Here is a 27918-nt window from a genome sequence, read left to right on the forward strand (position 1 = left end):
ATATCATGATATCAACTTCAAAATCTAAAAACAAAAGTAAAGAAATAATTTAGGGCGAAATAAATAAACAGCGTACAGCAGGTGCTATCTTGTCAATAATGATAAGAGGAAGCTTGCAGAAAGGGGAAGTTTTGAAGAACTGAGTTGTTTTCCCGGCCCCTGTCTGTACAGAAAGTCAGTGAGGGTTATTTACTGGTGTGCACCCTAAAAGGCCCTTGTCATAACCCACACCACCTCAATGCCTTCGGCAAAATATTTCCCTAAGTTCAGGTGTGCCATTTGCGCATGCGCGAAAGTAGTTTGATTGACAGATTTCACCTCTGACCTCGATCAGCTGTTTTTGCGACAGTCATAACACTGACAGAAGTATTCAGTTGCGAAAATCGAATTATTTGCCTCATTTTAGCGACGTGCTTGGACTAGTTTGCAATAGTAATATTAGTATTCAATTCACTGAATATTTAGAGAAGCAAATGACATGATGGATAAGGACAGTTTAAGGCCACGGACATCGAATATACCACGAAAACTAGCTCGTTCACGTAGCGTTTTCGTTGTCCCACTGGCCTACTACACGTAGATTGCCTGGCGATCGGAGTGTTATCGTCAGAGCACCTCGGACTACACGAAAACATGACGAGATTTGTCCCATTCACCACTGCATCACACAGATCTGTTGTTCATGCACTGTCATGACTGTACATTCATGATCATTGCAATACAGTGTATGTCGTGTATGTGTATACCGTTCTCCTGGCTGAGTATGTTGGGTGTGTTGTTTGTACCTCGACTCTGCAAGGTGAGTTTCTTTTTATAACTCATTAATTTTTTAATGCACAAGTAAAACTAAACGACACAACATTAATTTTAACTGGCAGTGAGGATTCGCTATAGTATAGACGAATCCAACGAGCCAAGTCATGGTCAGGAATTGGTCGGCCATTAGGCCAAGTAAAATAAAAAACATGTTTCACGTCCGGTTTTCAAAAAAAGGAGGAAGAGGGTCTTTTATTTTCTATTTTTATCACAAAATTGGTGTAAATAGCCATACTTAGAGCTCAGTGTTTTAGCGTATACAATAATGCCTGGAAAAAGGAGGAGAGTTACACCCCTCAAATGATCACAAAACCTTCCTAACGTGTTTCTTGTATCTTAACAAGGATATAGAAAGCATCCTAACTTCCTAGACATATATTTTGAAAAGTTATAACCGAATTTCAAAAAATAAAAATATATTTGAAGAAACCTCTCAAAAAGGAAGCGGAGGGGACGTGAAACATGTTTATTTTTTTATTTGGCCTTATTAGGGTCCCTGCATGCACCAAACAGGTGTTGTGAGTGCCCAATTGGGTGGATTAAACCCGCTTAAAATTTGATGTGAGATTCTTTTGTGTTGTAAACTGTCATCATTCTTTTGTCTGCGTGTAACACGGGTGGTAGAATGCAGTTTAAAATATCCTTCAAGGGCGCATCATTTCACATTTTAGGTGAGATAGTTTGTCCCTGTCATGCTATGGCCGCCATTAAGGTGCAGGAATGCGTGAAATTTGATTCGCCTATAGGACAATATGATTTTGACTTCATCTTCAGTCTCAATCCCAACCCACAGCAAGTGAGCAAACATAAAGTCTTGATTTTTGCAGAGTATGTAGGCCTACTATATGTTTACAAAGCAATCGTGTAAAAACAGAATTTTGAAAAATATTCAGGGCTTTCCCCTTAGCAAATGTTACAATGGCTTTAATTACAATGTCATTATTGTCATACTGTATTGTCTTTCCAGAAACTGGCACACGAAAGGTCCATTCAGCAAGGCATATCTTCCAAAAATCTGAACTATAAACACACACTGAAGCAAAGCACCTGCAACCGACAGCACAGCTTTCCTTATTGAGGAGGATGTAAGTAATTTCATTTACAAAGTTGTAGCCAAGGGGTGCAGCACACCACACAAAATGCCAATACCTTATTCCTATGTGTTCCTATATTTAATTCTCAGGCACGACAGGTATATATGAAATGAAAGTGCCCTCTGACAAAAAAAATAAAAGAGAAAATCAGAAGCGCCAAAAGAAAAGAAAAGGGACAAGGAACCCTTTACTACCGAAATTAACCTGATCATGACCGAAAATAGTGTAAAATACGAAATTTTTGCGTATACGTCCCAATAAAGCCTTTTTAGAAGCTCAAAGACATACAACCTCTCTATGTATATTGTATAATTGTATGATGCAACTTTTTTTGCAATGCAGAGTTTTTTTGTGTACCACCTAAGTTTTATTTTGCCCTCCTTACTAAAAAAGATGGCTATGCCCATGAAACTATGCACGACTAGTAGACTTAGTAAATTACAGATTAGTGCTTTAAATCTGTCTCCGCTCTCACAGTTCATAAAAAATAAAAAAAATTGCAAAATGATTGCAAGTGACTACTTTTGACTTTATGACCTTTGACCTCACACCTATTGAAATAGCATATCATGACTCTGCTACAATAATTTATCATTTTGGAAGGAAAATCTAAAAATTTAAAAAGATAGTACATTAAGGATTTAAGGGAGTACTACACACCTGGCCAATTTTGTGCTTATTTTTTTGCATTTTTACTTAAAATTATAGCACATTGGTGACAAGTAAGATATGTATAGGGCAAGGACTCCCAACTACTGTACTGAAAATTCAGCAACTCAAAGCAAGTAGTTATTGATTTTTGATCAAATATATAAAATTTCCAGTGCAGTAGTTGTAGTCCTTGCCCCTATAATATACATATCTTACTTGTCCCCAATGCCCTATAATTTTTGAGAAAAATGCACAAATAGGCACAAAATTGGGCAGGGGTGTAGTACCCCTTAAGGCACACAAACAGCCTAGATACCATAATCCTGATAATAATGTGTAATAATTAATCATTGGCTATTATTTTATTTTATTCCAATTTCCAGGTGCAGCAGTACTACTGAGGATACTGGTTTCGTGAAAGACAAAGAGGATGATGGTTTGGAAGTCAACAGCTGGCATCTGTTATCTGTCGCATCACTCGCTAGCCGTATTATAGGGCTTTTTAAACACACTATATCCGAGAACTGCTAAAACCCACTAACCGCTCCACCCAAAAGGGGAATTAGCAGTCTGGGTTTAGCAGTTCTCTGGATATAGCCAGGTTTTACGATATAGCATGGTTTTGGACCACCACAGTCAAAAGGCCGTAGTAGGGCTATCACTCGCATGCATTGAAAACTTTCCCAACATTATGTCAACAATTAAATTTTTTGAAGAAAATCTTTTCTGGAGGGTGAACATTTGATGAGAACTTAAATACTTGCATAAACTAACTAGTAAATGTTTGCTCCAATTATTAAAATAATAAGGACCTCAACAAATGACTCTGACATCATGTGATGTAATCGTAATGCATAGTTCCTTACAGGCTGTAAAAGTTGCATGGAATTATTGGAAATGTTCTAGGCACTTTTCTTTGGTTTGCCTCAAATTCAGCAGTGACGCTAATGTCTTTTCATGGCTGCGCCACAACCACCCTTTTTTGCTACACAATTAACTATACGCACACGATTCAATACGGCGCCCACTAAAATATGCACCTCCGTCACTACTGAACTTGAGGGGAACCAATGTATAGCCAAGGTTCCCTAGTCCAAAAATACGGATCGCTAGTCCGAAAAAAATAGGAAATGGTTCACAAGTCCAAAAATAAATAAGGTTTACAAGACCTTAGCAATGGAAAATCTGCAGCCATTAGGACTAGCGACCATTTTTTTCTTGGACTAGTGACATTTATGACTAGCGCACCTTAGGATTAGCGGATGCAGGATAGAGTAATTGTAGACCAAATTGTTTAGTAGCTGCTACTGGTTTACCTTCATCCCCGTAAATATGATGAGTATCCAGTCCACTAATCAAGGGTTTAGGCGCAGAAGGCCTAACTGCAATAGCTGCCCCATAGACATTTTGATAATTTATCTAAAATATGACACTTGGCAGCTATTGCAGATAAGGCCTCGTTAATGTCTGTTATTTATTAAATAAATAAAAGAAGACCCTACATGTAAACCCTTAACATAAAACTAAAATAAAAGAAGGTCCTACATGTAAACCCTTGACTTATAAATGCTTTTAAAGGAGTGTAAGTGTTCATAGTTTATTATTGGCAGACACTGTTTCTTTCATGAAAGCTGTGACTGTGCATCAATGCATTCACACCCAAAGCCTTCAGGAAAGACTAGCCGATGTCAGTCAATGCTACAATGTAGTCTTTTGTGAAGGCACCATATTAACACACAAGCTGGACTCGAATTTCAGTCAGGGCCATTGCCTGCAGTTTTTCAGTTTTGGCCTTTGTGCATGATCTTTGTTAACTTCAAGGTGTTCTTCATTCCTCTTGACAAGTGGTGCCAAATGGCCTTGACAAAGGGTCCCCCCCCCCCAAATGAAGGTCTGAACAAAAGCCTTCTCAAAAGACTAGTGGCTGCCAATAAACTGTAAATAAATGGTCTTTTTGCACTCATTATCTCATACTTCATTACTAAATGTATTTTTACACCTATTTCTCTGGTACATAATTATTAGAAAGACAAGAGTTCATGAAATAAACAAAATGCATGGTGAATATGTAGCTTTGATCATTGTTTTAATTTATTTTGAGATCTGTAAGGAAGTGAAAAAATAAAAGCACTATTTTTTTCATTTTTTTTGTATGAAGAAGGAAGTCCAACAAACCAAAACAGTTGAACACACCTACTTAATAGATAATAAATGATGGGGATTTTTTTACTACATGTATCCTCTATTGTGTGATGGAAGATATCCAATAAAAAGTCTGCACAAAAAGTAACAAAGCTGAAATATGCCTATAAGTTCAGAACTAGTAATCGTTTCCACAATATTTCTACATAGAAAGAAGGATGATTTATTTACGCTCATTTTGATACCCCATTGGTGAAATGTCGTTCAATACTGATAACACCGTACATAGTGCTTTTAAAGAAAAACCACAAATTTAAAAGTTGCCATTTACAGCAATCAATGGTTTCAATCAATGACTTCATATCAATACAAATAACCGCAACTTTCAATTCGGTATTTTTCTTTAAAAACACTGCTGTGTTGTTATTATTGAACGAGATTGGACTAATGGGGTATCAAAATGCGCGTAAATAAATCATCCTTCTTTCTATGTTGAAATATTGTGAACACAATTATTAGTTCAAACGCTACAGGCATGTTTATAACAGCTACAAGCGTTACTTTTTGTGCAGTCTTTATTTTTATAATACAATTCAGCATATTCCTCTAAGTGATTGTGATCTGGGACAAATCCAAAATTGGATCTAATCTATTAGAAATATTCAATCTAGAATTCAATCTTATTTGAAAATTAAAATAAAAAACATTTGGATGGATTTTTAAAAATCTAATTTGAATACATCTAATTTGATTTTAATCTAAGGGGTTAAAATCAATCTAAGCAATTTTAATCCCATATATTAAAATTGAATTAGATTGAATTCTAATCTATTGGATTGAATATTTCTAATAGATCTTAATAAATTTTCACACATTCTGTTACACCTAATTTATGAGTCCCGACTTTCAACACAAGTATTGTTCTTCAATTAGTGAGATTGAAGTGCGTTTCTGAATCCGGTCATTATTTCAGTCCTTTTTAATATTTCATTTGTTCCATGACTTCCATCTGCCTCCGCTGCAAAATGTGACATGAAATGGCTCACAGTGGCATTGGTTAATGGTGTCTGGCAGTTGGTTGTTACTTGTACAGTGTAGCTCTGACCCCGGGCTCTGACCTTTTAGTAGGCCTGAAAAGAAAAAGAGGATTTTAGAAAATTTGTCAGGGTAAAGCTGGGACAGTGGCACAATCCTCGCATGGGGCTGTTACAGCGCTTGGTTTGAAATCCTTGCCCACCCACTTCCCCAAATGAGCACATGCATCTGTATTCCCCAGCCCCCCCTTGGCGGTGGTGGCAGATTTACCCCCAGCTAGCTGTTCCCTTGATTGCAATGAAAGTGTAGTTTTGCCACTGGTGCCCCCAATTCCCCCTCCCCCATCGGTTGCACACCACAGGGTTCATTTATGTGCCATATTAGGGGCTGTGCAATAATTATCGGGGTAATAAAATGTCCGAACGACCCACCAAAATAGCTTGCCCCCCCTCTCAGCCTGCAACATAATCGCTTTCCTCCCTCTTTTGGCCTGCCAAAAATCTTTGCCCCCAACACATGCCAAATTTTTTGGGATCCCAATTTGCAAACCTTAAAAGGTCTAGATATGTTGTGAGCACAGCGAGCATGAAAATTTGCATATTTCAGCGTTTCCATACTGTTTTCCTAAGCCTTTTTAGAGCATTTTATTTAAAAGGCACCCCATGAATGTGTGCTGTAAATTGCTTGCCCCCCCTCGGATCGCTTGCTTGCCCCCAATTTTACCCTTCTTCCAGGGCTCATAATTATTGCACAGCTGAGCCCCTTATAGGTATAAGGGGGCTATCATTTTCTTCAGAAGGGGGGGTCATGAATATACTGGGGGGTCATAGAATTTTAAGACCAAAAATAGGGGGTTATAATTTTGTAGCAATCATAATAGGGGGTTATAGAATTATTAAGGGCTGGCGACTGGTGTAACTTTTCTTACACTTTTTTGAACAAAATGTGCACACAATCTTTATACAATGTAAGATTTTTGCGCCTCCGTATGCCTTCTTTACGCTTATGGTCAAAAATTTTAACGCTTTAGCGTACTCCGCTCTAAAATTTTGACAGAAGGGGGGGGGGTCCTAAAATTTTTGACCCACGATAGGGGGTCGAAAATTTTAGCCCGCGATCCGGCGATGGAGGGGGGGTCATAAAAATTGACTTCAGTCACCGACATATTCATGACCCCCGTCAAGAAAATTACATCCCCTGAAAGGTGAATTCAGTCAAATTTTGCCATCAAACACTGCATCATTTTATATCAAATTAAACTCCTTGATTATAAAGAAAGCCAAAACTGAAAATCGTTTTGTCATAGCACTTTCCGTAGCAAAATTACATCTTGTCACAGATTGACTTTCATGATATCATCAAAAACATTCAGCCAACATTAGAAGCTTCAATTGGCAAAACAAATCAGGATCTAGGCTCATGATGGAATTTCCGCTCATGACAGAGCAGCTTTTCTACGGTGCGGAACTGCTATCAAAATCCTCTAAAATTCCATGTGCGATTCTCTCATTACAAAAATAAATCATATATTTGGGTCAAGTGAAGTATTGACAACATATTCATATAGGTTTCCTTGACCGATCTTTTCTTTACGAGGAAAATTTACAAAATATTGTTGTATTTTAGCCTAGTCGTAAGAGATTCCCATTGAGTTTACATGTACGAACCTGTTATTCCCACCTAGACCATGCCAAAAACATGCCCACATTTCAACTCGATTTATCTACCAAACTGGTCATAGATCTCCAACAATTTTTTGATATGACATAAATGAAAGTGTTACTTACCTAATGTATCCATTTTCAGTCGAGATCTATGACTGGAATTCCTGGAATTCGTTGCCAAATATTGGTATTTTCCTCATTTTGCACCACACAAACCAATGGAAAAAGTTACTTCCGGGTTGCCGAGAAGGCAGGGAAAGTAGGCGGGGCTTGTGAGAACAACTTCTAGAATCGTTTGAGTCGGGACGGTAGAAACACCGAGTGCATTAAAAGTAACGAACCCAATGTGGTGGTGTGGTCATAACCAATGGTGGCGGCATGATTTTTCCCGTGCATGAGGGTTTAGGGAAAATTAAATTATATGTCTAAACTTGAGGTTGCATGTGTAAAACATGGTCTTTTTTAACGCATGTTTGGGGTATTGAAATGATATTTTTTTTTTTTGCACAATCATGGTAAAGATCCATGTCATACATAAGAGATTATAGGACATACAATACTTGGTAGGCCTAATGATAATGCGTAAACTTTGTACCTGTTAGGGAACTGAAATCAGACTGAAAACACAAACGTCATTCGAGGCTCTGTCTCACCAGTTGCATTTACAAGGCCCTTGTTATAACCAGTGGTGGCGGATGATTTTTTTCTGGGGGAAGGGTCACACAAGGTTCTGAACAGAAACGTCACATACGGACCAACCCACACTACCGAGAACCGCGAATGCCGAGAACCGCGAAAGCCGAGAACCGCTCTAGTTTATATAGTTTTAAGGAACATTTGTGAAGACTTTTCCAAAAATTGGTATATGGATATGTCATTTTTCCAAATTATCCCAATTTCTCCCGAAATTAGCTCAAAAGCCAACTGTAGCCAAAAATTTGCCAAAAATTTTGTGAAAACTTTTATAAAACCTGTGGCCATTTCCATTAAATTTGGCAAAAAAACCCACAAAACCTTTTGGTACAGCGACGCGATGAGTCCAAATGTCTTGGAAAATCGATTCACTTTCAAATTTTCAGCGGCACATCCCTACGTACCAAACCAAACTTGAGTACCCGGACCCCCCCTGCTGAAAAGCCTATCGACCTGGGACTTTATTGCTCTGCACTGTTTAACTTGGCACATTTTCAACATGTCTATAATAAAGGTTCAAATTAAAATTGTGTCATAAGTTTGGCCAGTAATCAACGTTTTGGGAAAGACGGTATGTATACATATATGTGTAAAATGTCTTCACCAAAGTTTTACAACATCTTATCTTTGCTGCTATGGGAGCTTATGGGGTTTACAACCTCATTAGAAGCTATATTAGACATAGTGAGAGATAACGGTTACGGTACCAGGCAATTCATGGCATGCTATAAATGATAAGAAGTAGTGAGATCTGGGATACTGTAAAATTCCGTCTACAAGCATAATTCCAAAACTCAAATTGATTTCTGAGGGGGGGGGGTCTAATGTCAACACGTGTCATGCAAGCTCATGCAGGACACATATCATTAGCTATTATTTGACCAGAATATGGCGGTTGGATGCATTATCATGATTATTGCAAATGTATGTGGTGTTGGTTACCGTAGTAAATTTGTTTATGACCCCCCTATTAGGCTCTATCGCCGGCTAAAATTCAAGTTGGCCGTCCGAGTTGACTCGCAGATTCAAATGTTGAGTCACCAGACCTTAATAAATCTATACCCCCTATTTTTGGTATGAAAATTCTATGATCCTCAGTATATTCATTACCCCACCATATCCCGAAGAAAATGACAGCCCCTCCCATATATAGGCATATGTCCCGGCCTATGTCTATGAACCATGCTTGTATTTTTTATAGAGAATTCTTGTTTTAATAACCACGGCCTACGAGCTGTGTTTAGTAGTTGCGAACGGGAAAATTGAAAATTGTTAATTTTTACATTTTTTTACTCCGTATTATCATGCTATTTCATGAATTTCTACTTGCTTTTTAACCAAGAAATTGAATGAACTTGATGAAGTTGCTTCTCTAGTAACAGTAGGTCAAGATATATTGTGTGCCAAGTTAGAGAAACTAAGCAAAGTAGGCGTAGCAAGTCAGAACCATAACATGCTCGATTTGGCAGTGCATAGAAATGCATAGTATTCAACATATTCAATGACAGTGTGTGGGTAAGCTTTGATATCATATGGCCATGCATTTTGAGTTGGGCCAGTAAATAGGTAGTCCTGCCAGCAAGACTACAGTCTTTATCATAAACATAATGACATCTACGGACTAGGTATGACGAGTTACAGTTACCATGGTTACTGGAACTAGTAAATAGGTGGAGATGTTCATGGGCGCAACATTTTGGGGGTCATCTTTCTTATTTTCTCAGTTAATTTGTAGTTCGAGAAACACTAGCAATGAATTTGGAGTAGGTATGAGAGGCAAACCTCAGTTAACACATTTGCTAGTCAGCCAAAATGGCTTAAACCGGGGCTCAAACACATTATATTACATAGAAATTTAAAAGAACAGCTAGCTCTAGGACAGGTATCCATACTTGTATACTGCCGTTCTTCCGTGAACGGCAGTATACTAAAACGTTGCTATATTAAATTCACCAGCTAATGTTGTCGGTTTTCACTCATTGTTCAAAATGTGACATGCACAACAAATACAGCCCCCGAAATAGTCTACTTTTAGCGGACCTTAACTCCAAAACAATTTAGTCAAAGTTAAAAATGCGATCCCCAACCCTTTGCTTACCTTTGGACGAATTTGTAGTAATCTCCGCTAGCCACGTGTTGAAAAATGTCTGGTACTTGCCTGGTACAAACATAGAAATGGCCACTTTGCTTCAGTCCTGGCAATGAATATTTCTTCCGTAATCCAATGTTTCCAACGTGGGCGCCACGATGATAGTCTCCTACACAACCAGATTGTGTCGGCCTGACGCTCATCGATCCTAATCGCTGAAGTGAGGACAGAAAAGCTGCTATCATCACTGTTTTAAGATCTAGAAACACTACCGAAATGCTGTTTTGTTAGCTGAATCTTTTTGATGAAAGTCAATCTTTGACAAGATGTAACTTTGCTACGGAAAGTGCTATGACAAAACGGTTTCAGTTTTGGCTTTCTTTACTCAAGGCTGTAATTTGATATATTAAATGATGTGGTTTGATGGCAAATTTGAATTTACCTTTCATACCTATTTGGAGGGCATGTATATCATGTGTATTGAACCCACATCATTACATTTCTATCCAATTATGGCGAGTGGTCCGAATTTTGAGCCATACAAGTTTAATATGTGGTGAACTTTGTTTGAGCATATTCTCTAACTGTATGAAAATAATTAAAATGTATTTTTATTTCACTATTTTGTGAATCATTTACAATTTCAGGAGTAGTCACTCTCTCTCATGGATTGCTGGAACTGGATGGATTCCCAGACTTGGGAGCATTTGGTAAGTATAAACACTTACCCAAGAACTCTAGCTTCGAATTTGCACACAATAGTTACACATTCGATGCTAGAGTCAGAGCGTGTTGCTATCTTTTTTCGGTCGGACAGCAGTGCAATTTTTTCACCGGAGATTATTTATTCTGTTAATGTTGAAATTTAGATGAAAGTCATTTCGACGAGTCAACTGTATCTTTTGAGCAAGATTTGCCTATTTTGGACAATTTTGCTGGAGTGTAATGTTAGCAAGGCTTCTTGAGCAAGTAAATGCATGCCTTCATGAATTAAAGCAATATTGTGAAGATTTGTTTTCAAGATTTTTAAGATTAAGATTTAATTCAGTCAATCCTGATAGATTCATTTGCATTGTATCTTGGCACTAGAATATGAAAAAAAAAAGTCTTTCATTTAACATTTTTGTATTCATTTTATTGGCTCAAATTTAAAAAGGCACATCTCATTGTGAAAATTAACATCTTGTGGAAAACAGTGACTAGAATGCTGTTGAAAATCCGTACAATATTGTTGTTTTTTTACATCATATGAAATTAAAGAAACATACATATAACATATTACATATGTACATATTCTAATCTAGACTACATGCAATTGCTGCTTTAGTGCTTTTTAAAGAAAACCAGAGAGGCAAGTCATGTTGGGCTGTTAAACTTTTAAAAATTATTTTTGGAACTGTGCACGGTAGTGCAGTGATTCAGCAGTTGATGTACCATTTTCACATTTTTTTTTTCAGCAAATGAAACTGGTGGATGCCCAGACGGTTGGTATAGATTAGACTCTAAGTGCTACTCACTCAGCGGTACGGTTGATGCTAAGACATGGCAGGAGGCAAGGGAATGGTGCAATGTCAATGGCCCAGCAAATGGAGATTTGGCTACAATCTTTGCCCCAGGATTACAATGTAAGAATATGAGGGTTTCTTAGGTTTTTTTTTGGTTTTTTTTTCATATATTACAGAGATAAAAACAACAAACATGCAAAAAAAAAAATAATAAGAAGAATGGCAATTATACTTGATGCGATCAAGCAAAATCAGTCGCAACTCAGAAATAATAAATTTTCAGTTTCTTATAAGAGAGTAAAAAACATTTACAAAGCTGTATTTTGTATAAAACCCTATTTAAATTGAACAACCAGTTCCAAAGATATGAGTAATTACAAAGTTTCCAAAACAACACGAAACAAAAGCAAATAACTCCTTTGTTTGGCTATATCTCAAAATCAATATTTCTGAGTTCCGCCTAATTTTGCTTGATTGCATCACATATAATGCACAGAGAATGATATAAAATTTCATTTATAAAGAAGAAAGGAAAAACTTTGTATTATATTAAATATACTTCAGAAATGGAGGATTGTATGGCCACTATGCATGCAAGTCCATCAAGTGGGACTAAATTTGGAAGCGAGCAGTCCTGATTGCATCTAGGTTCATTTATGCACATTGTGAAGGGTGCAACCATGAGTGCTTTGTCTGGATAGAGGAAGGAGATCTTTCGTACACTCTGGGGAAACTCAGGAGGTCTTGTGATATTAAAATATGTTGGTACAATGATCCAAAAATAGAAAGTTAAAAAGTTATTGGTGGTTTGATTGAAATCAGATCAGGTCAAAGAAATGCTGGGTTTAATCCTTCTAGGATAAGAATAGGAGCTTTTGCAAACCCTCTACAGAATGTATCTAGCTTCAAGTCAATGTGTCATAATATCTTTGGGTGGTTGGTAATGGAGCATTAAAATCGAATCAAAGTCATCACATCAAAGACAGTGAAAAACATGATGGATTCTAGCTTTCCAGCAATAGGCCATTTCATAAATTACACTTATGATCAATCTTATACTTGAGGTAACATGGCTTCAATCAAAAGATCACCTGTAAATGTCATTATGAATGGTTTGCAATATATAGCAATGTAGTTTTCTTAACAATTATGTTTCAATTACTTGCAGCATTTCTGACAGCATTATTGAAAGCCTTCCCAGTGGATATGTGGATTGGTCTGTCAACAGGCAGCTCAGACCCGACCTTCAAATGGGCTGATGGTACAGCTCTTGACTATACCAGATGGGCAGAAAACCAGCCAGAGGGAGGAACGGTAAGTAATATAAGATCTCTATTGCAAGAAGTTGGGACCCGACCTTCAAATGGGCTGATGGTACAACTCTTGACTTTACCAGATGGGCAGAAAACCAGCCAGAGGGAGGCATGGTAAGTAATAAAAGATCTCTATTGCAAGAAGTTGGGACCCGACCTTCAAATGGGCTGATGGTACAACTCTTGACTATTCCAGATGGGCAGAAAACCAGCCAGAGGGAGGCACGGTAAGTAATATAAGATCTCTATTGCAAGAAGTTAGGACCCAACCTTCAAATGGGCTGATGGCACAACTCTTGACTATTCCAGATGGGCAGAAAACCAGCCAGAGGGAGGAACGGTAAGTAATATAAGATCTCTATTGCAAGAAGTTAGGACCCAACCTTCAAATGGGCTGATGGTACAGCTCTTGACTATTCCAGATGGGCAGAAAACCAGCCAGAGGGAGGCACGGTAAGTAATAAAAGATCTCTATTGCAAGGAGTTAGGACCCAACCTTCAAATGGGCTGACGGCACAACTCTTGACTATTCCAGATGGGCAGAAAACCAGCCAGAGGGAGGCATGGTATGTAAAATATCTCTATACAAACGGCTATAACATGTAAAGTTACCAACCATCAAACCCAAACTCATGTATTTACGAACTGCGAAAGATGAGTGCCCTACTAGTACTAGTACTGGTAATTATGACCTGTCTCCTCACCTTCAAATGGGTTACACAATAAGGGCAGGTGGAAGGGCAGCAAGTAATTTAAGGTCTGACATTTTTTCTCAGTATTACTGTGTACAAGCAATTTATGGATTGATGTTGTGCCTTGTGCATAAACTACATCAACAGCAATCTGCATATCAAGCAGAGGGAGGCCTTGTAAGTAATATAAGATCCCTATTGCAGGAATGCCCGTTTTCAGGCTTCGTGTTACTCCAAATTTCCACAGTTTTATTTATTTTCAGCCCCTTTTAAGAGTTTATAACCTAAATTTGCGTGCTTTTTCAGGCTTTTCTGGTATAGTCACTTCAGGCAACTGGCATCCCATCAGTGGGCAGTGTAGGCTCAAGCTTTCAGTGCTGGTCAGCAAAATAAGCTCTACAGGTCTGATGTTTAAAAGAGCTGATGCTGTAACTACGGTACCCTGCTAATTATATTTAGAGGTGTGCCTACTTAAAAGTGAAATAACTACTTATAAATTAAACATCTTGATTACTGTAAACAAAGTGGGCATTATCAATTAGAAAGCCGTAATATTGTAAAATAAATAATATTGCTTTGAATTTCAGAACAAGTGTGTGAAGTTGGTAAATGATCCCAACAACCCTGGAGAGTGGGATGATGTAGCTTGTTTAGAGAGCAATGCCTTCTTGTGTCAGAGTGACTTGGGTAAGTATACAGTAGCCATTATGAGTAACTAGCAAAATGATGATGGGCAGAGGAAACCTCCGATGTGTCATAACCTCATGGTAGTTTTATTTTAAACATGTTCAAGGGCCACAGGTGCATAGGAGGATTTTCTGCCCAATGACAAGCCTTTAAAAGCTTTGAAACATTTGCAGAAATATTGATAATAATTACAAGAAGATTGATGATTTTTCTGTTGATATCAGCAATAAAACTACAGAATAAAACGGCAATGTTTAGCCTCTTCCTCCAAAATAATGAATACAACATGTAAGCAATGCTTACTAAGCATGCATAAACGCACACACAAGTTCTAGGCATGGTAAATTTTAACGTTTATGTGTGCTTCTGTTAACTTGCAGTTGCGTATAGGCCACTGTAACATTGTGCAGGTAATCAAAGGTAAATTGACAAGGACACTTAGGCATGCAATTGCATGACTATCAGGGTTGACCCATGGTGTTTCAAATTAAGCCATTTCAACCATGATCTTGTTGTCACTTTAAATATCAAGCTGTAAATGGTTTTAAGCTTGAAATTGGGGGGGGGGGGAATTATTGTCTGAAGTGATTTTAGACTTCAAAGTTGATTAAGGTGCATGTATAGTTGCTACAAATAGTAGGCACATGCAGCAAAAATCCCACAATATCAAATAAAAATTGTGTATTCATGTAAAAGATACAGCAAATTGAAGGTGAGTAATGTATTTACTCTGTCTATTTTTTTTATAGTTTCATGAAAAAGAAAATTCTTCATGTTTTTCCTCTTATTTTTGGATGTAAATTCCCTAAATTTCTCCATAATTGATGATTTCAGACCCAGACGTATCCGATAACATAACCATCATTAGTCAGTGCGAAAGTGACGAATATCAGTCCTACTTTGATGCATGTTTCCGAGTTGAGCCCACACCAGTGACCTTTGATGATGCCATAGCAATATGCCAAGGAGAGAATGCCGAGTTGGCGTCCCTTACAGATCGCTATCAGGAGGCTTTTGCCCAAACAGTGCTGTACAATAATGGATTGGACAATATGTGGATTGGTTTAGAGAGAAACCAGGTAGGAAATATTCCATGTGCGCAGCCCTGTATTTGTTACTTAACCAAAAAGACACTGCCATGTCTGTATTAACTTAAAGACCCATTCAGTGATCCCAGCGCAGGCATAAAAAAATTAAAATTTTTATTTTTGAAATGAAAAATTTGACGAAAAACAAAGAAAACAGCAGTATTAACGAAGTTGAAGCCCCATTTAAATACATGTAGCAACATCTATGACAATGACAAAGGTATCAAAATCTGATTTTTATGATCATCCAGATGAGCAAATCACTGAATGGGCCTTTTATCAAAAAGACTCTGCCATGTTTGGTGGGGGGGGGCAAAATTGTATACTTCTGGATCTGAATCATGAACCTTTTATTTTATTTATTTCTTCTTTAACCTGGGACATGCAATCAGTGACCAGCACTGTTCTCCCTTGCTGCCCAGGATACAACACAGATAAACAACAAACATGTATTTAAAAATATACATAAAAGTCATAAAATTAATACCATATAAATTATACACATACTAGGTACAAGAAATTTAAATAACATATGATAATTACATTTACAATGTGCTACATAAAAGAGATATTATTGCAAGTTGGTATATAATTTATATTCTTGAAGACATTTGCATTGACAGGAAGGGGATTTTTGATGTTTCGGGGAAGATCATTCCAGGCCTTAGCCCCCCTGAACAGGAAAGTTCTCTTGCCAGTCTCAGTGCGCATCTTATTTAGAACCTTGCAAACTTTGATGCTTGTTCGTAAAGAACATGACCCAAATTCAAAGGCTAATATTATTTCTCAAAGTAGAAAAGTCTGGTTGGTGTTATATTAGACAGTATAGCACAGCTGCAATGCATGACTTGATGGAATGTTCATATTAGTATTATGCACTGTTCTAACCAATTGATTGATTGGTAAGCGATGTCTTCCAACCACCGGATCAAGAATTTAGGGTTAGGGTTAGAGTTAGGGTTAGGGAATGGTTAGGGTAGAGTCCGAAGTTTTCCGTTTTACGGAAAACTGAAGAAAATCACGGAATCGGAGGTACAACACGGAAAATTACATTTTTGTATGATGTGACAAAAATTGTTAAAAGATAAAGGAAATAAATGTTAAAAACAATCATGAGTTGTGTATGTAAATGAACCCCCTATATCCCTCCAAACATCGTAATAGTCAGCTTATTATTGTGAGAATATTCCAATCAGAGCATATTGATCGAGATATTTAACACTTTATTGTGACAATAATATCATTGTTTATACATTTTAAGCTTTATTCATGACACGGATTTACAAATTTTACAACACGGATTACAACACGGAAAATAGAAAACGGTAAACTTCGGACTCTAGGTTAGGGTTAGGGTTAGGGAATCATTCTCGATCCGGTGGTTGGAATACATCGCTTACCTCATTGATTCAACTCTCAGTGATTCCATGGGCAAAATCTAGGATTCAATTTGATTCTTCTTTTCAAATTGAACATCTTATTTGAATATAAGCATTTAACAAATATGTTTTCGACACTGTCGTTCATTTCTTGTCTTCTTTATTTGCCCCACCATTATATTTGACATATAAAATCTTGGCCTTTGACCTCATTGTTCTCTATTTGATATATTTTGTATAGATGTCTGGTGATTATAAGTGGCAAGATGGATGGCCTTTGACCTTTACTTCCTGGGGTATGCATGAGCCGAGTGGTGAGGAATGTGTTACCATGACGAATAGAGAAACATGGAATGCTACAGGATGTTTTGACATGAGACCGTTCATCTGCAAGTACACATTAGGTAGGTTATTATAGGTTTATACATATGCGCTATATAACAGCATGCGTGATTGGTCGATAGACAGGCATTTCCGGTCGTAAACAAGCCGTGCGAGAACTGATGGACGCTCGCGAGTAGGATATTACGCGCCTATTTACGCAAAACACAAGTGATATACGCAATGTTCGTGCACGTCCAAACACGACAAACTGAGCAAGTAAACGTTTTATCACAATTAGCGATGGAAAAACTTTAAAAAAATGATAAGGAACTTGTAGTTTTTAGTCTAAAATGATGGTATTTTTAGTTGTGGAGGAAAATAACAGCAAGCAGAATGTTGCGTTTGTCGGGTATAAACAATCGTTTAGTCATGAAAATATATGAATGAACCCCTGATTCATTATACGGCTCTTCCATTTAATGTTCATACACCCTCTATGGAAGACATGACCTAAATCTGCCACACAGGACATTCAGGTAATATCATTTGAAACTCATAGCCCCTGTGTAGAAGATTAAAGGCATGTCTTCCATAGGGGGTGTATGGGTTTTACCTGGAATAGCCCATAGGGGCAGTGTGCCGGTATTACTTAGGGTTGCCACACCCGGGGATTGGTAGCCCAATTAAGTGTCCGTGGACTCGTCCTGCGACTTGAAAATGGCTGCATTTGAACCTCAATGTGAAAACATTCATTAATAAGATACTTGATGTTTTAAAAAAGACTAAAGGGGATTGTAGATAAGGTGGGAAAAACACACTTTCATATAGTTTAACAGTTTGTGCTTGCATAAGTGTACACACCTCCATCCCTCCCTCCCTCCCTCTCCAAGACACATGGGGTTGGATGCATAGATGAATTGACCTCAATGTTTATCAACAAAGGCAAGGGACTGGTATATCGATATTCTTGAGTGAGCTGCATACAACCACTACACTGTTCAATAGCCCTTAATTGCAGAGATGTCACATTTCCGGATTTATCCGGATTTCCGGATTTTGGGGATTAAAAAAAAAAATTCCGGATTTTCGCTAGTCATGTTTAAGTTTAAATGGAAGCAAACTTGGGTCAACAGGTTTGATATGAACCTTTTAGCTGTATCCTTTGGCTTTAAGTGGCTGTCGGGGTGGACTTGGGGTGGGGGGGGGGGGGTAGTTGGGGGGTGGGTGAGTGTGTGTAGACCACAGAATTAAAACCAGAGAACCAGGACTCGACCGCCATCTTGATACAGGCATGGAGCAAAAATTGGGGGTATTCGGTTTCCCTCGGAATACGCTCGAGGCATTCGTTGTCTTGCAAGCGCGACATGGATGATGGGCGCATTTGAGAGACGCACTTTATGCGACCTGCACGCGAGTACCAAGACGCTTCAGATGAGACGCAGAATTGTTTTCGTTCGTCTCCACAAGACTGTCGGCAAGGACCCGAATACCCCAATTTTCTCCCCATATAGCTGACGGCGCGATTGTACGTGGCGGTATAGGGAGTCCCGGTTCTCCTTCTCTAATTCTGTGGTGTAGACCTATGTATTTCCCTTGGGATAGGCCTACTATTTTAGTCCCAATTTGTAGTGCTAGTGACATCAGTCTATATGTTACAAATTACTCTTATCATAAAATGTATTCTACATGCACACTAGTACCCCCCCCCCCCATGTGGCCCCTCCCCACACACTCGAAGTTGAGGGGGGGTCAAAAATTTAATGAATCATTGTTTTTAAATTGCGCATTATATATATCAATTTCGGTCATGTAGGCCATGTTATTAGTCCAAAAAAGGACTTTGAAGAATGTCTCCCATGTACAAAAGTATAGGAAACTGAACATTTAAAACCAGCTTTTTAGGGTGAAGGAAGCATTTTTTCCAAAAAATGTCTAAAACAGGTTTTTATGTCAAAAATGGTCTCTTTTGGGGTGCTACATCTGCTAAAATGTTTGTCGTCCTGAAATTCTAACTACTGTCAAGGCCCATGGTGGGGTATCTGCCGCTTGGTGGGGTGGGGTGGGGGAGGCAGTGGATGCCAAGCACAAAAAAAGGTTAATTATTGTCTTATCTTTCTGCTTCATATATATATCAACATCACCCATATTGTCCATGTAATAAAGCCAAAAAACTTTTTTTTAAGAGTGTCTCTTGTACATAAAAGTATAGGAAACTGAAAACTTTAAAGCATGTTTTCTGGAAGAAGGAAGCACTTTTTATTAAAAGTGTAGAACAAGCCAGGCGCTTTGAACTGTTCTTGTTACCCTCTGAAATGGACTTTACTGTGGTGCTAAATGTGCAGAAACCATCTGGCTTCGGGGGGCTTCGCCCCCTCGACCCCTAACGGGGCTTCGCCCCTGGACCCCACCGGGGCCCTTAAGCTGAGCCCCGGACCCCCGGCTCCGTTCTTGCGCGAGAGCTTCGCTCATTGCGCTCGCTCACGCTCGCAAAGTTCAGGATTTTTTGGGTCAGCCTGTGACATCTCTGTAATTGTGATTTAAAATCACAGTCCCTGAACAAAATATGATGCACGCGCATACTAACAGGCAAGGAACAATGGGAATTGTGATGATGTGCGCACATGCTGCCAGGCAATGACATCACAAGTCAACTCCTTTGTTAAGAGGACAATCATCTTCCAATCCACTAATTATTAATGTTGAGCAAATGGTCAAAGGATTTCAGAAATGCATCAAGTGTACTAACATTTTTGTGCATGATTGTGGATAATTGTTAACTGGCTGGATGCGGAATTTCTTGAAAAGTGGAAGGATTGTTCAGCTTCTTAGCACACAACATTTAGTCTGCAGCTGCATGGTTCTGAAGATGTTGCAGTGTATTTATTTATTTGTTTTTATCTAACTATATCTTATTTCTTTAATCTATATTCCATTTTCAGTATCGGTTCCCCAGCACCAACACCCACACCGGCTACTGTCCTGGAAACTTTGGACGTTTTGGAGATTACTGTTATCTAATTGACCCAGACATGAGAGCCACATCATGGTCCCAAGCTAACGAATCGTGTCAAGCACTCTATGGGAGTCATTTAGTTAGCATACACAGCGATGATGAGAGAGATTTGGTGAAAGTACACGGGGCAGTGTTTCAAGCTACTAGTATGTGGATTGGTATGGACATCGATATGGATGGTGAGTAAACGGCTCTTTTCAGAGCCACCAAAAACTTTTACTTTAGCAGATAGGTATGGTCTGCTTGTTTTATGCTCAAAAAATGCAGTCTTTAGTGAATGGCTATGGCTAACATAATGCTTGAATAAGTTCTATGAACTCAAAACAAGACCAGGTTATTAAATCAAGGCATAGCAATAGCTATTTGAATTGACTGAACCGGCCCCTAAAGATGTAGAGGTCAAATTTTTGACAAGGAGTTTGGATGACAATGACAGGCACTTGTCAAATCCTACTTAGCTACATGTAAGACCCTGGTGTGCAATTTGTGATTTTAATGCAAGAAGAAGAATCTTGTATTTAATCTGTTAGCACATAGGCAGCGAGTGAAGACATTATAAGGGTTGGAATAATGTGATCACATTTGAAAATGTTATCAGTCTCATCACCTACTTTTAATAAAAACCCTCTAAATTTGATTTCAGGTGAATTTCAGTGGAGTGATGGTTCTGTGGTGAATTATGTAGACTTCATGGATGGTCAACCATCAGGCATGGGAAACTGTGTAGAGATGGACCTGTTGAATAATGGCCAGTGGAAGAGTGATGATTGTAATGATAACAGCCCATACTTCTGTAAAGCACCTGTTTGTAAGTCTACATAGTTTGTTATGATTTCAACATGTTACGGCTCTCACCTAAAGGGTACCCTTGAAAAAACAAGAAATAAAACAACCAAAAAAAAAAAACCAACCCCAAATCCAGTTTATGGTGTACTTAGCAACCCTGAAAATTGAAAAAGTTATAGACCCTAAATTATTTGTTAATCAAGGTTGGAAACCATTTTGTTTTCAAAGCTGCATCTGGATAGAGTTGTAGGTTTTAATAACTATTGCCTCTATTGAACAGCCAGGGACATATTGAATTAGTATGCATTGCTAGCCGTTCAATAGAAGCAAAAGTAATTAAAACATACAAATAATTTTTTTGCAGTATTTCTCCAGTTTCCAACCTTGATTAGCAAGTAATTTAGGGTTTATGATTTCTTTTATTTAAATTTTATTTATTTATTTGGATTCCGATAACCTGTTACTGGAATTTTGATCTGGGTAGGCCAAGGACGGGTAGGAATTCTGTACCCGGGAATTGGTGAGAGCCTTACAACATGCAATATTCAATATATATCAATAGTCAATTTCGCATCCTCGAGAGAGTGACGTCAGTGTGTGCTCCAGTGCGTGTATTATTGAATTGCACAGTTTGACTCAAAACCACAGGCGTGTACATGGTCCTACCAAAGCACTGACATCACTCTCTTGAGGAAGACAAAATGGACTATTATGGTTTCATCACAGAAATATTAAGACATTTTATTTTCAAGATTTCATTATTTATGTTTTTGTCAAGCATTGTAGTTTTTCTCACATAGTTTGATGTTGTTTTTCTACACAGATGATTATGATGCAGGTGGTTGTCCATTGTCAAGCATTGTAGTTTCCCTCACATAGTTTGATTAAGACATTTTATTTTCAAGATTTCATTATTTATGTTTTTGTCAAGCATTGTAGTTTCTCTCACATAGTTTGATGTTGTTTTTCTACACAGTTGATTATGATGCAGGTGGTTGTCCATTGTCAAGCATTGTAGTTTTTCTCACATAGTTTGATGTTGTTTTTCTACACAGTTGATTATGATGCAGGTGGTTGCCCATTGGACTGGTATAAGCTTGATAATAAATGCTATACATTGGCTGGACAGAGTTCACCTATGACATGGCAAGATGCTAAACAATACTGTATGGAGACTGGTGCTAGTGATGGCAACCTGGCAACCATCAATTCTGCTGGATTACAATGTAAGTCTCAATATTATTACTTAGAAAGCGGTCATTGGTTACACGTAAGCACCAGGAAAATGCGTGATTTTTTAGGCCAAATTTTGTGCACCCGTCCGTAATATTCCCAAAATGTGCGCATTTTCCCCCAAAAGTTCAAATATGCAGTTTTAGGTATTAAATTACGCGGCGCAAAGATGAATTCATTAATAATTTAAGTCCTACGGTCTATTTTCTATACTTTTTTCTGCATGGATTGTATTGCAGATTGCATGGATTCTTTCAATTTTAGTGAAAACGTTTTTTGGGAAATGAATACTTTAAAAATTGATATCTTTGAAAAATCTGAACGGAGAAATTTCAGAAACAGGGGAACACAGAATTTTTGAACAGAAACAAAGGCGGAATGCACAGTAGTGTATGTTAGTGTATGTTATAAACCTGGAAATTAATAGACTATGCCATAGTCGATTTTTGATAAATAAAATGTTATTAATCATGATGAACGCATTCAGTTGAACTCGAAATTATACTGATATTTAGTAGGCCTACATCAAAATACTAGTATAAAATGGTTATGAAATAGTTTAGGCTATATAATTATATTTGTGACAGTAAAAGTAAAGTATAGGCCCTACGTAGGCTTATATTATTTAATGCAACATATCATAATACACTCAATACTGAACAATTCTAATTTTAGAATCTGCCAGTTTATTATCCGAAAAACCGACTATGGACTTTCACTTTTAAGCAAAACTTTACCCCGGGACTCACACACTGTCAATCATACTTGTTTATCAATAAAATCTAACCACAAGACTAAGCATGGTGGTACAATACGCGCTAGATGCATACGTTCATCCACCAGCACAAAAGCGCCGCATTCCCTAGATAGTTGTGTACCATGTATAGTTATAATGGTACCAGTACGCGTCGGGAGGATTTAAACAATAACGAGATCTGGGCGACCAATCACAAGCCAGATTCATTTTTAAAGATGCATTACATCATCACCAATTTTAGTTAGGCCAGAAATTGGCCTAACTCTCAAGGCAAAGTCAGTAGTCCACTTGGGAAGCTAACAAACAGAGGCGTGACGGTGACTGAAAAGATCAGTTGTGAAAATCTATCAATTGTGCACTCATTAATTAAATCAGAGTTTTAAGCTTAAATGTAATAGCCAGAGTAGTGCACAATTGGCAAGTGGACTACGGAGAAGTCTAGGAAATTAATGACTAGATATTCATATTGTGTCTGTTTTGAACTTGTAATTACACAGCATTTATGACGGCCATTTTGAAAGCTTTTCCAGTTGATGTATGGATTGGTCTGTACACAAACAGCACAGATCCTACATTCCAATGGTCTGATGGTTCACCTGTCACTTACCAAGAATGGGCTGATGGACAGCCAGATGGTGGCCTAGTAAGTATACAATACATATAATGACTTAATAAATAAATTGCTATGAAGAGATACCCACTCAGGTTTGTGAACATGGGCATGAATTATTACCTTAACATTTTACTTGCAAACTCATTGCATTCAACTAATAAAAATTCAAACACTTATGATTAAGACAGGTGTTTTTAGATAGAATATATATAGAGAGAGAATCTGGTGGTCTTTCTTTCCAGCTGACAGAACAATGTGAATAACTATAACTCTAACTCTAACCATAATCCTAGGCCTAATGATGGTTTCATACTTTGCTGCTTTGCCACTCTGATAACAATTTTGCTTCACTGCTCAGTTGCATAAGAAATGCTAGCAGTGACCACTGGCAAGCAGATATATTGATCGTTGTACGGCTATGCCCAAAGTGGCAGATTGCTAGGAGTTGAATTGAAGTCAACTCATGAGTGGTGCCTCTCTTTTGGCCAAAGAGCACATAGCGGTGCTGCTGAATATTGCAAGCGGCACAATGAAGTGTCACACCGCTCAACAGCAAGTGGCAGAAAGTATGAAACTAGCATTACCCTAACTCTAATCAAATACATCAATCGATATATTCAGAGGTGCAATTTTAATTCTGTATTGCAGGTGGTACTTTGTGTATCTTTGTAAAGATGCTTTGTTTCAGCTGCTTTGTAATATACTTTTCAAATGTTTATTTATTTCAGAATAAGTGTGCTAGAATGTTGAATGTAGCAGAGAACCCTGGCAAATGGGATGATGATGAGTGCACTGTCCAGAATGCTTTCCTATGCCAAAGCAACCCAGGTAAGGACTGGCATTGTAAACTTACAATGAGTTTGTTTTCATACATATACTGCATTGTTTGTATTAAATGCCAGGGAGCATTTGCATTTTTCCAAACAAGGAGCATTTATTAGAAGTGAATTTTGAGTCAAAAAAGCTTCAGAATCAGTAAAATCGCTCCCGATGGTGGCGCACACAGAACCGCAACAAAATTACACCTATACAGTCACATAATCATCCAGGTTGGTAGGAGGAGAAAAATACATTTCTGGTGAAAAATAATTCAGTTTAAGTGTACTTAGCATTCCAAAAAGATTCATTTACAATGATAATCACTTTTTTGTTTTCCAAGTTAAGCTTAAAATATTGCATTTTTCTGTTATAGCCAAAATAACAATTTCTCGATCATGAGAGGATGTACCTTCTGCGTCAGTGTACTTTTCATAGAATAACACGATCGCGCGACCTGCATGACCGAACCTTGACCTAGCCTAGCAACGACCGTGTGATTGGTCAATTCTCAAAAGCTGTGTTTGTGCCGTAAGCGCCGGTAATTGCGTAGTACGCTCGGCGCAAATAACTCTGCGCACCCAAGTTGGCTCTCATGATCGAGAATTTAATATTTTGGCTATAAGACATTCTATGCATCTCATGCAGTAGAAGGTATTCAGAAATTTTGCTCATTTGTACTTTAACTTTAATGTTATTTCTTTGTAATCCCCAGATCCCAACCTTCCTGGTAACCCAGACATAATCAGCAACTGCGGCCGTGAGGGCTATCAATCCTATTTTGATTCTTGTTTCCGTGTGGTGTCTACACCCATGTCATACGATATGGCCATGGAAACATGCAAGAATGAGAGTGCACAATTAGCCTCCGTCACAGACAGATATCAGGAAGCATTTGTCCAGACTGTGCTGTATAATAACAGATTGGATTCCATGTGGGTTGGGTTAGCAACAGAAGAGGTTTGTATCAATGAGGCTGGGAAAGATAGAAAATGCAGGGAGGGTTACAAAATAAATCCCCATTTTTAACTTGGTACAACTTTTAATGTAGATGTGGTTACAAACTTAAATTTAGTCGCAAATGAAAGGTTAAACTTGAACTTCCACCAAGTAGCATCCCCTCAGGTCTAACAGGTCCCGAGAAACAGCTCCACCCGGATTGACAGAGAAAATGGTTACTACATGTATGAACATATATAGTTCAGGTGAGACAATAAGTGGACCATTTAGTGGATTTGGGTGGTGCATTCCACTTCCTGCACCTCCCAGCTATACAGGCAGTACAGGTATGAATGTGGCCTATTTGCAGGGCAGACTAGTGGTAAAATTACCTGGGGAAATATTGATAATCCATGAACAAAGGGTCAACTCATTTGAGGGGGAAACTCATTTGAAGGGTTAAATTGAGATTTCGTTACAGTATGCCACCAATCAACAAGGAAAACTTTTTTATGTGACCAGGGGTTAATGTGTATGTTTTCAGGTCAAAATATACAGGTCATGACAGATGATGGTGCTCTTCAATGTGAAAGCTTCCTTCAATCTTGAGTCGTAATAACTAGAGATATTACCGTAAAACCTCGTCTATAGGCATATAGAGTGCTTTTGATGAAAGCTAAATGAATCCATGCGCCATCCATCGACACAATTACAACATTATGGAGTTTTAGCAAATAAATTACCGATACAAGTATATACAAACAAGTACTATGGCAAAACCAATCTATCGTATCGGCATATTTACGCTTGTTTCGTATCAATTTAGCTTTCATAAAAAACACTCTATATGCTTGTAGACAAGGTTTTATGGTAATTACAGCTTCTTGTAAATATCTTATTTTGTCTTTGATCTTAAAAGAATTTAAAAAAAAAGAAGTTATAGACCCTAAATTACTTGTAATTCAAGGTTGGAAACCTTTTTTTTTCAAAGCTGGATAGAGTTGTAGGTTTGAATTACTATTGCCTCTATTGAACAGCCAGGGAAATAAATTTTGATGATTTCCCAAATAAGCAAATCACTGAATGGATCTTGAACTGCAAACTGAGAACAAGGGGCTAAGTTTAATGCTTGTAAAAGTGCACTTACAAGGATGATGCTATTTAAAAATAAATTTATCATTGTTATCACTATCAGACATCTGGGCAATACCAATGGCAAGATGAGTGGCCTTTGACCTTCACATCCTGGGGCATAGATCAACCTAACGGTGAGGAGTGTGTGCATGTGGATGCCAAAGGATACTGGAATGGGGCTGATTGTGCTATGATGAAGCCATTTATTTGCAAGTACACATCTGGTAAGTAGTGTGGAATTCCTTACATGCGCAATTTGTCACGACTCACCGAGTTTTGAAATTTTCAATTGTCCATTACGCAATTCCACTTGATGTGTAGTGGGAAATTTTCGTTGGGTTAATTTTTTGCAATTTTATTAATTCTGGACAGTTTAGTGGATGTATAGGCCTAATTCATGTTTCGAAACATATTTGCATTGAGTACTATGTGTAGTAAATATATTTGCAGGGTTAAAAATTTGAAGCTGCCTGTTCGACCATGAAAGCACAAAAATTACCCCCAAAATCTACCCGCTATACAGTAAATATCCACTTGCCCAACTTGATATATCACTTGCCCTGCTCTTTACACATATTTCTTTTCCTAAACCCTGATGAAGTAATGATACGATAGTGACCAGACAAGGCGTAGTAGGCAGTGCGGGGTACTTTTGTTGGAGGGGCACCTGATAGTTCACATAGGTATTTATCAGGTAATCATATCTGTCATTTTAAATATAGTTGCCCATCGGGCAGACATATCAGTGTTTTGCTTTCCCGACGTCAACTTTTGGTTGTACCATGCTACTGGGCAGAGGATTGCATAGGTGGTAATAACAGGTGTTCAAAAAAGGCTTCCAGCATGCTACCTGTTACTTACTGCTAGCCCTCCAGCACCTCCTTCATAATTCTGCCCCAGCAGATGGGAACAAGTGAGAATCTATTTGATGACCTAGCATTGTTATTTTCATCACCCACAACCTCACCACCAGTCCCTCCAGCATCTCTTTCATGATTCTGTCCCAATGGATGGGAACAAATGAGAACCTATCCTTGTCTCACCACCAGCCCCCTCCAGCACCTCCCACAGGTATCTGCCCCAACAGATGGGAACAAATGAGAATCAATATGATGACCTAGCATTGTTGTTTTTCTCCCACCCACAGCCACACCACCAGCCCCTCCAGCACCTCCCACAGGTTTCTGCCCCAACGGATGGGAACAAATGGGCACCAAGTGTTTTCTGTTTGATGACCTAGCATTGTTCATTTTTCTCCCACCCACAGCCTCACCACCAGGCCCTCCAGTTCCTCCCTCAGGTTTCTGTCCCAACGGATGGGAACAAATGAGCACCAACTGTTTATCTGTTTGATGACCTAGCATTGTTTGTTTTTCTCCCACCCACAATCTCACCACCAGCCAGCCCTCCAGCTCCTCCCTCGGGTTTCTGTCCCAATGGATGGGAACAAGTGTG

At 38.3% G+C, this 27918-nt stretch overlaps 1 protein-coding gene and 1 long non-coding RNA gene across 2 annotated transcripts in view; both read left to right on the plus strand.

Annotated features, from left to right (window-relative positions):
- The first annotated feature begins 347 nt into the window (after positions 1–347).
- LOC140142824 (uncharacterized) lies at positions 348–4632 on the plus strand. The gene is made up of 3 exons (XR_011857590.1): positions 348–799; positions 1784–1901; positions 2945–4632. It is a non-coding gene; the product is annotated as an uncharacterized lncRNA (long non-coding RNA).
- A 4057-nt stretch (positions 4633–8689) lies between these two features.
- LOC140143025 (lymphocyte antigen 75-like) overlaps positions 8690–27918 on the plus strand; it is an 80285-nt gene continuing 61056 nt past the window's right edge. Inside the window, exons 1-13 of the mRNA XM_072165056.1 lie at positions 8690–8798; positions 10832–10894; positions 11642–11809; positions 12858–13003; positions 14282–14381; positions 15216–15460; positions 20112–20364; positions 20829–20993; positions 22027–22197; positions 23459–23604; positions 24303–24402; positions 25106–25350; positions 26525–26687. Of these exons, the coding sequence (XP_072021157.1) occupies positions 8690–8798; positions 10832–10894; positions 11642–11809; positions 12858–13003; positions 14282–14381; positions 15216–15460; positions 20112–20364; positions 20829–20993; positions 22027–22197; positions 23459–23604; positions 24303–24402; positions 25106–25350; positions 26525–26687 (2074 nt within the window). The remainder of the gene's footprint in view (positions 8799–10831; positions 10895–11641; positions 11810–12857; positions 13004–14281; positions 14382–15215; positions 15461–20111; positions 20365–20828; positions 20994–22026; positions 22198–23458; positions 23605–24302; positions 24403–25105; positions 25351–26524; positions 26688–27918) is intronic.

The sequence above is a fragment of the Amphiura filiformis genome, chromosome 20 (genome assembly GCF_039555335.1).
Source record: "Amphiura filiformis chromosome 20, Afil_fr2py, whole genome shotgun sequence".
Lineage (NCBI taxonomy): Eukaryota > Metazoa > Echinodermata > Ophiuroidea > Amphilepidida > Amphiuridae > Amphiura > Amphiura filiformis.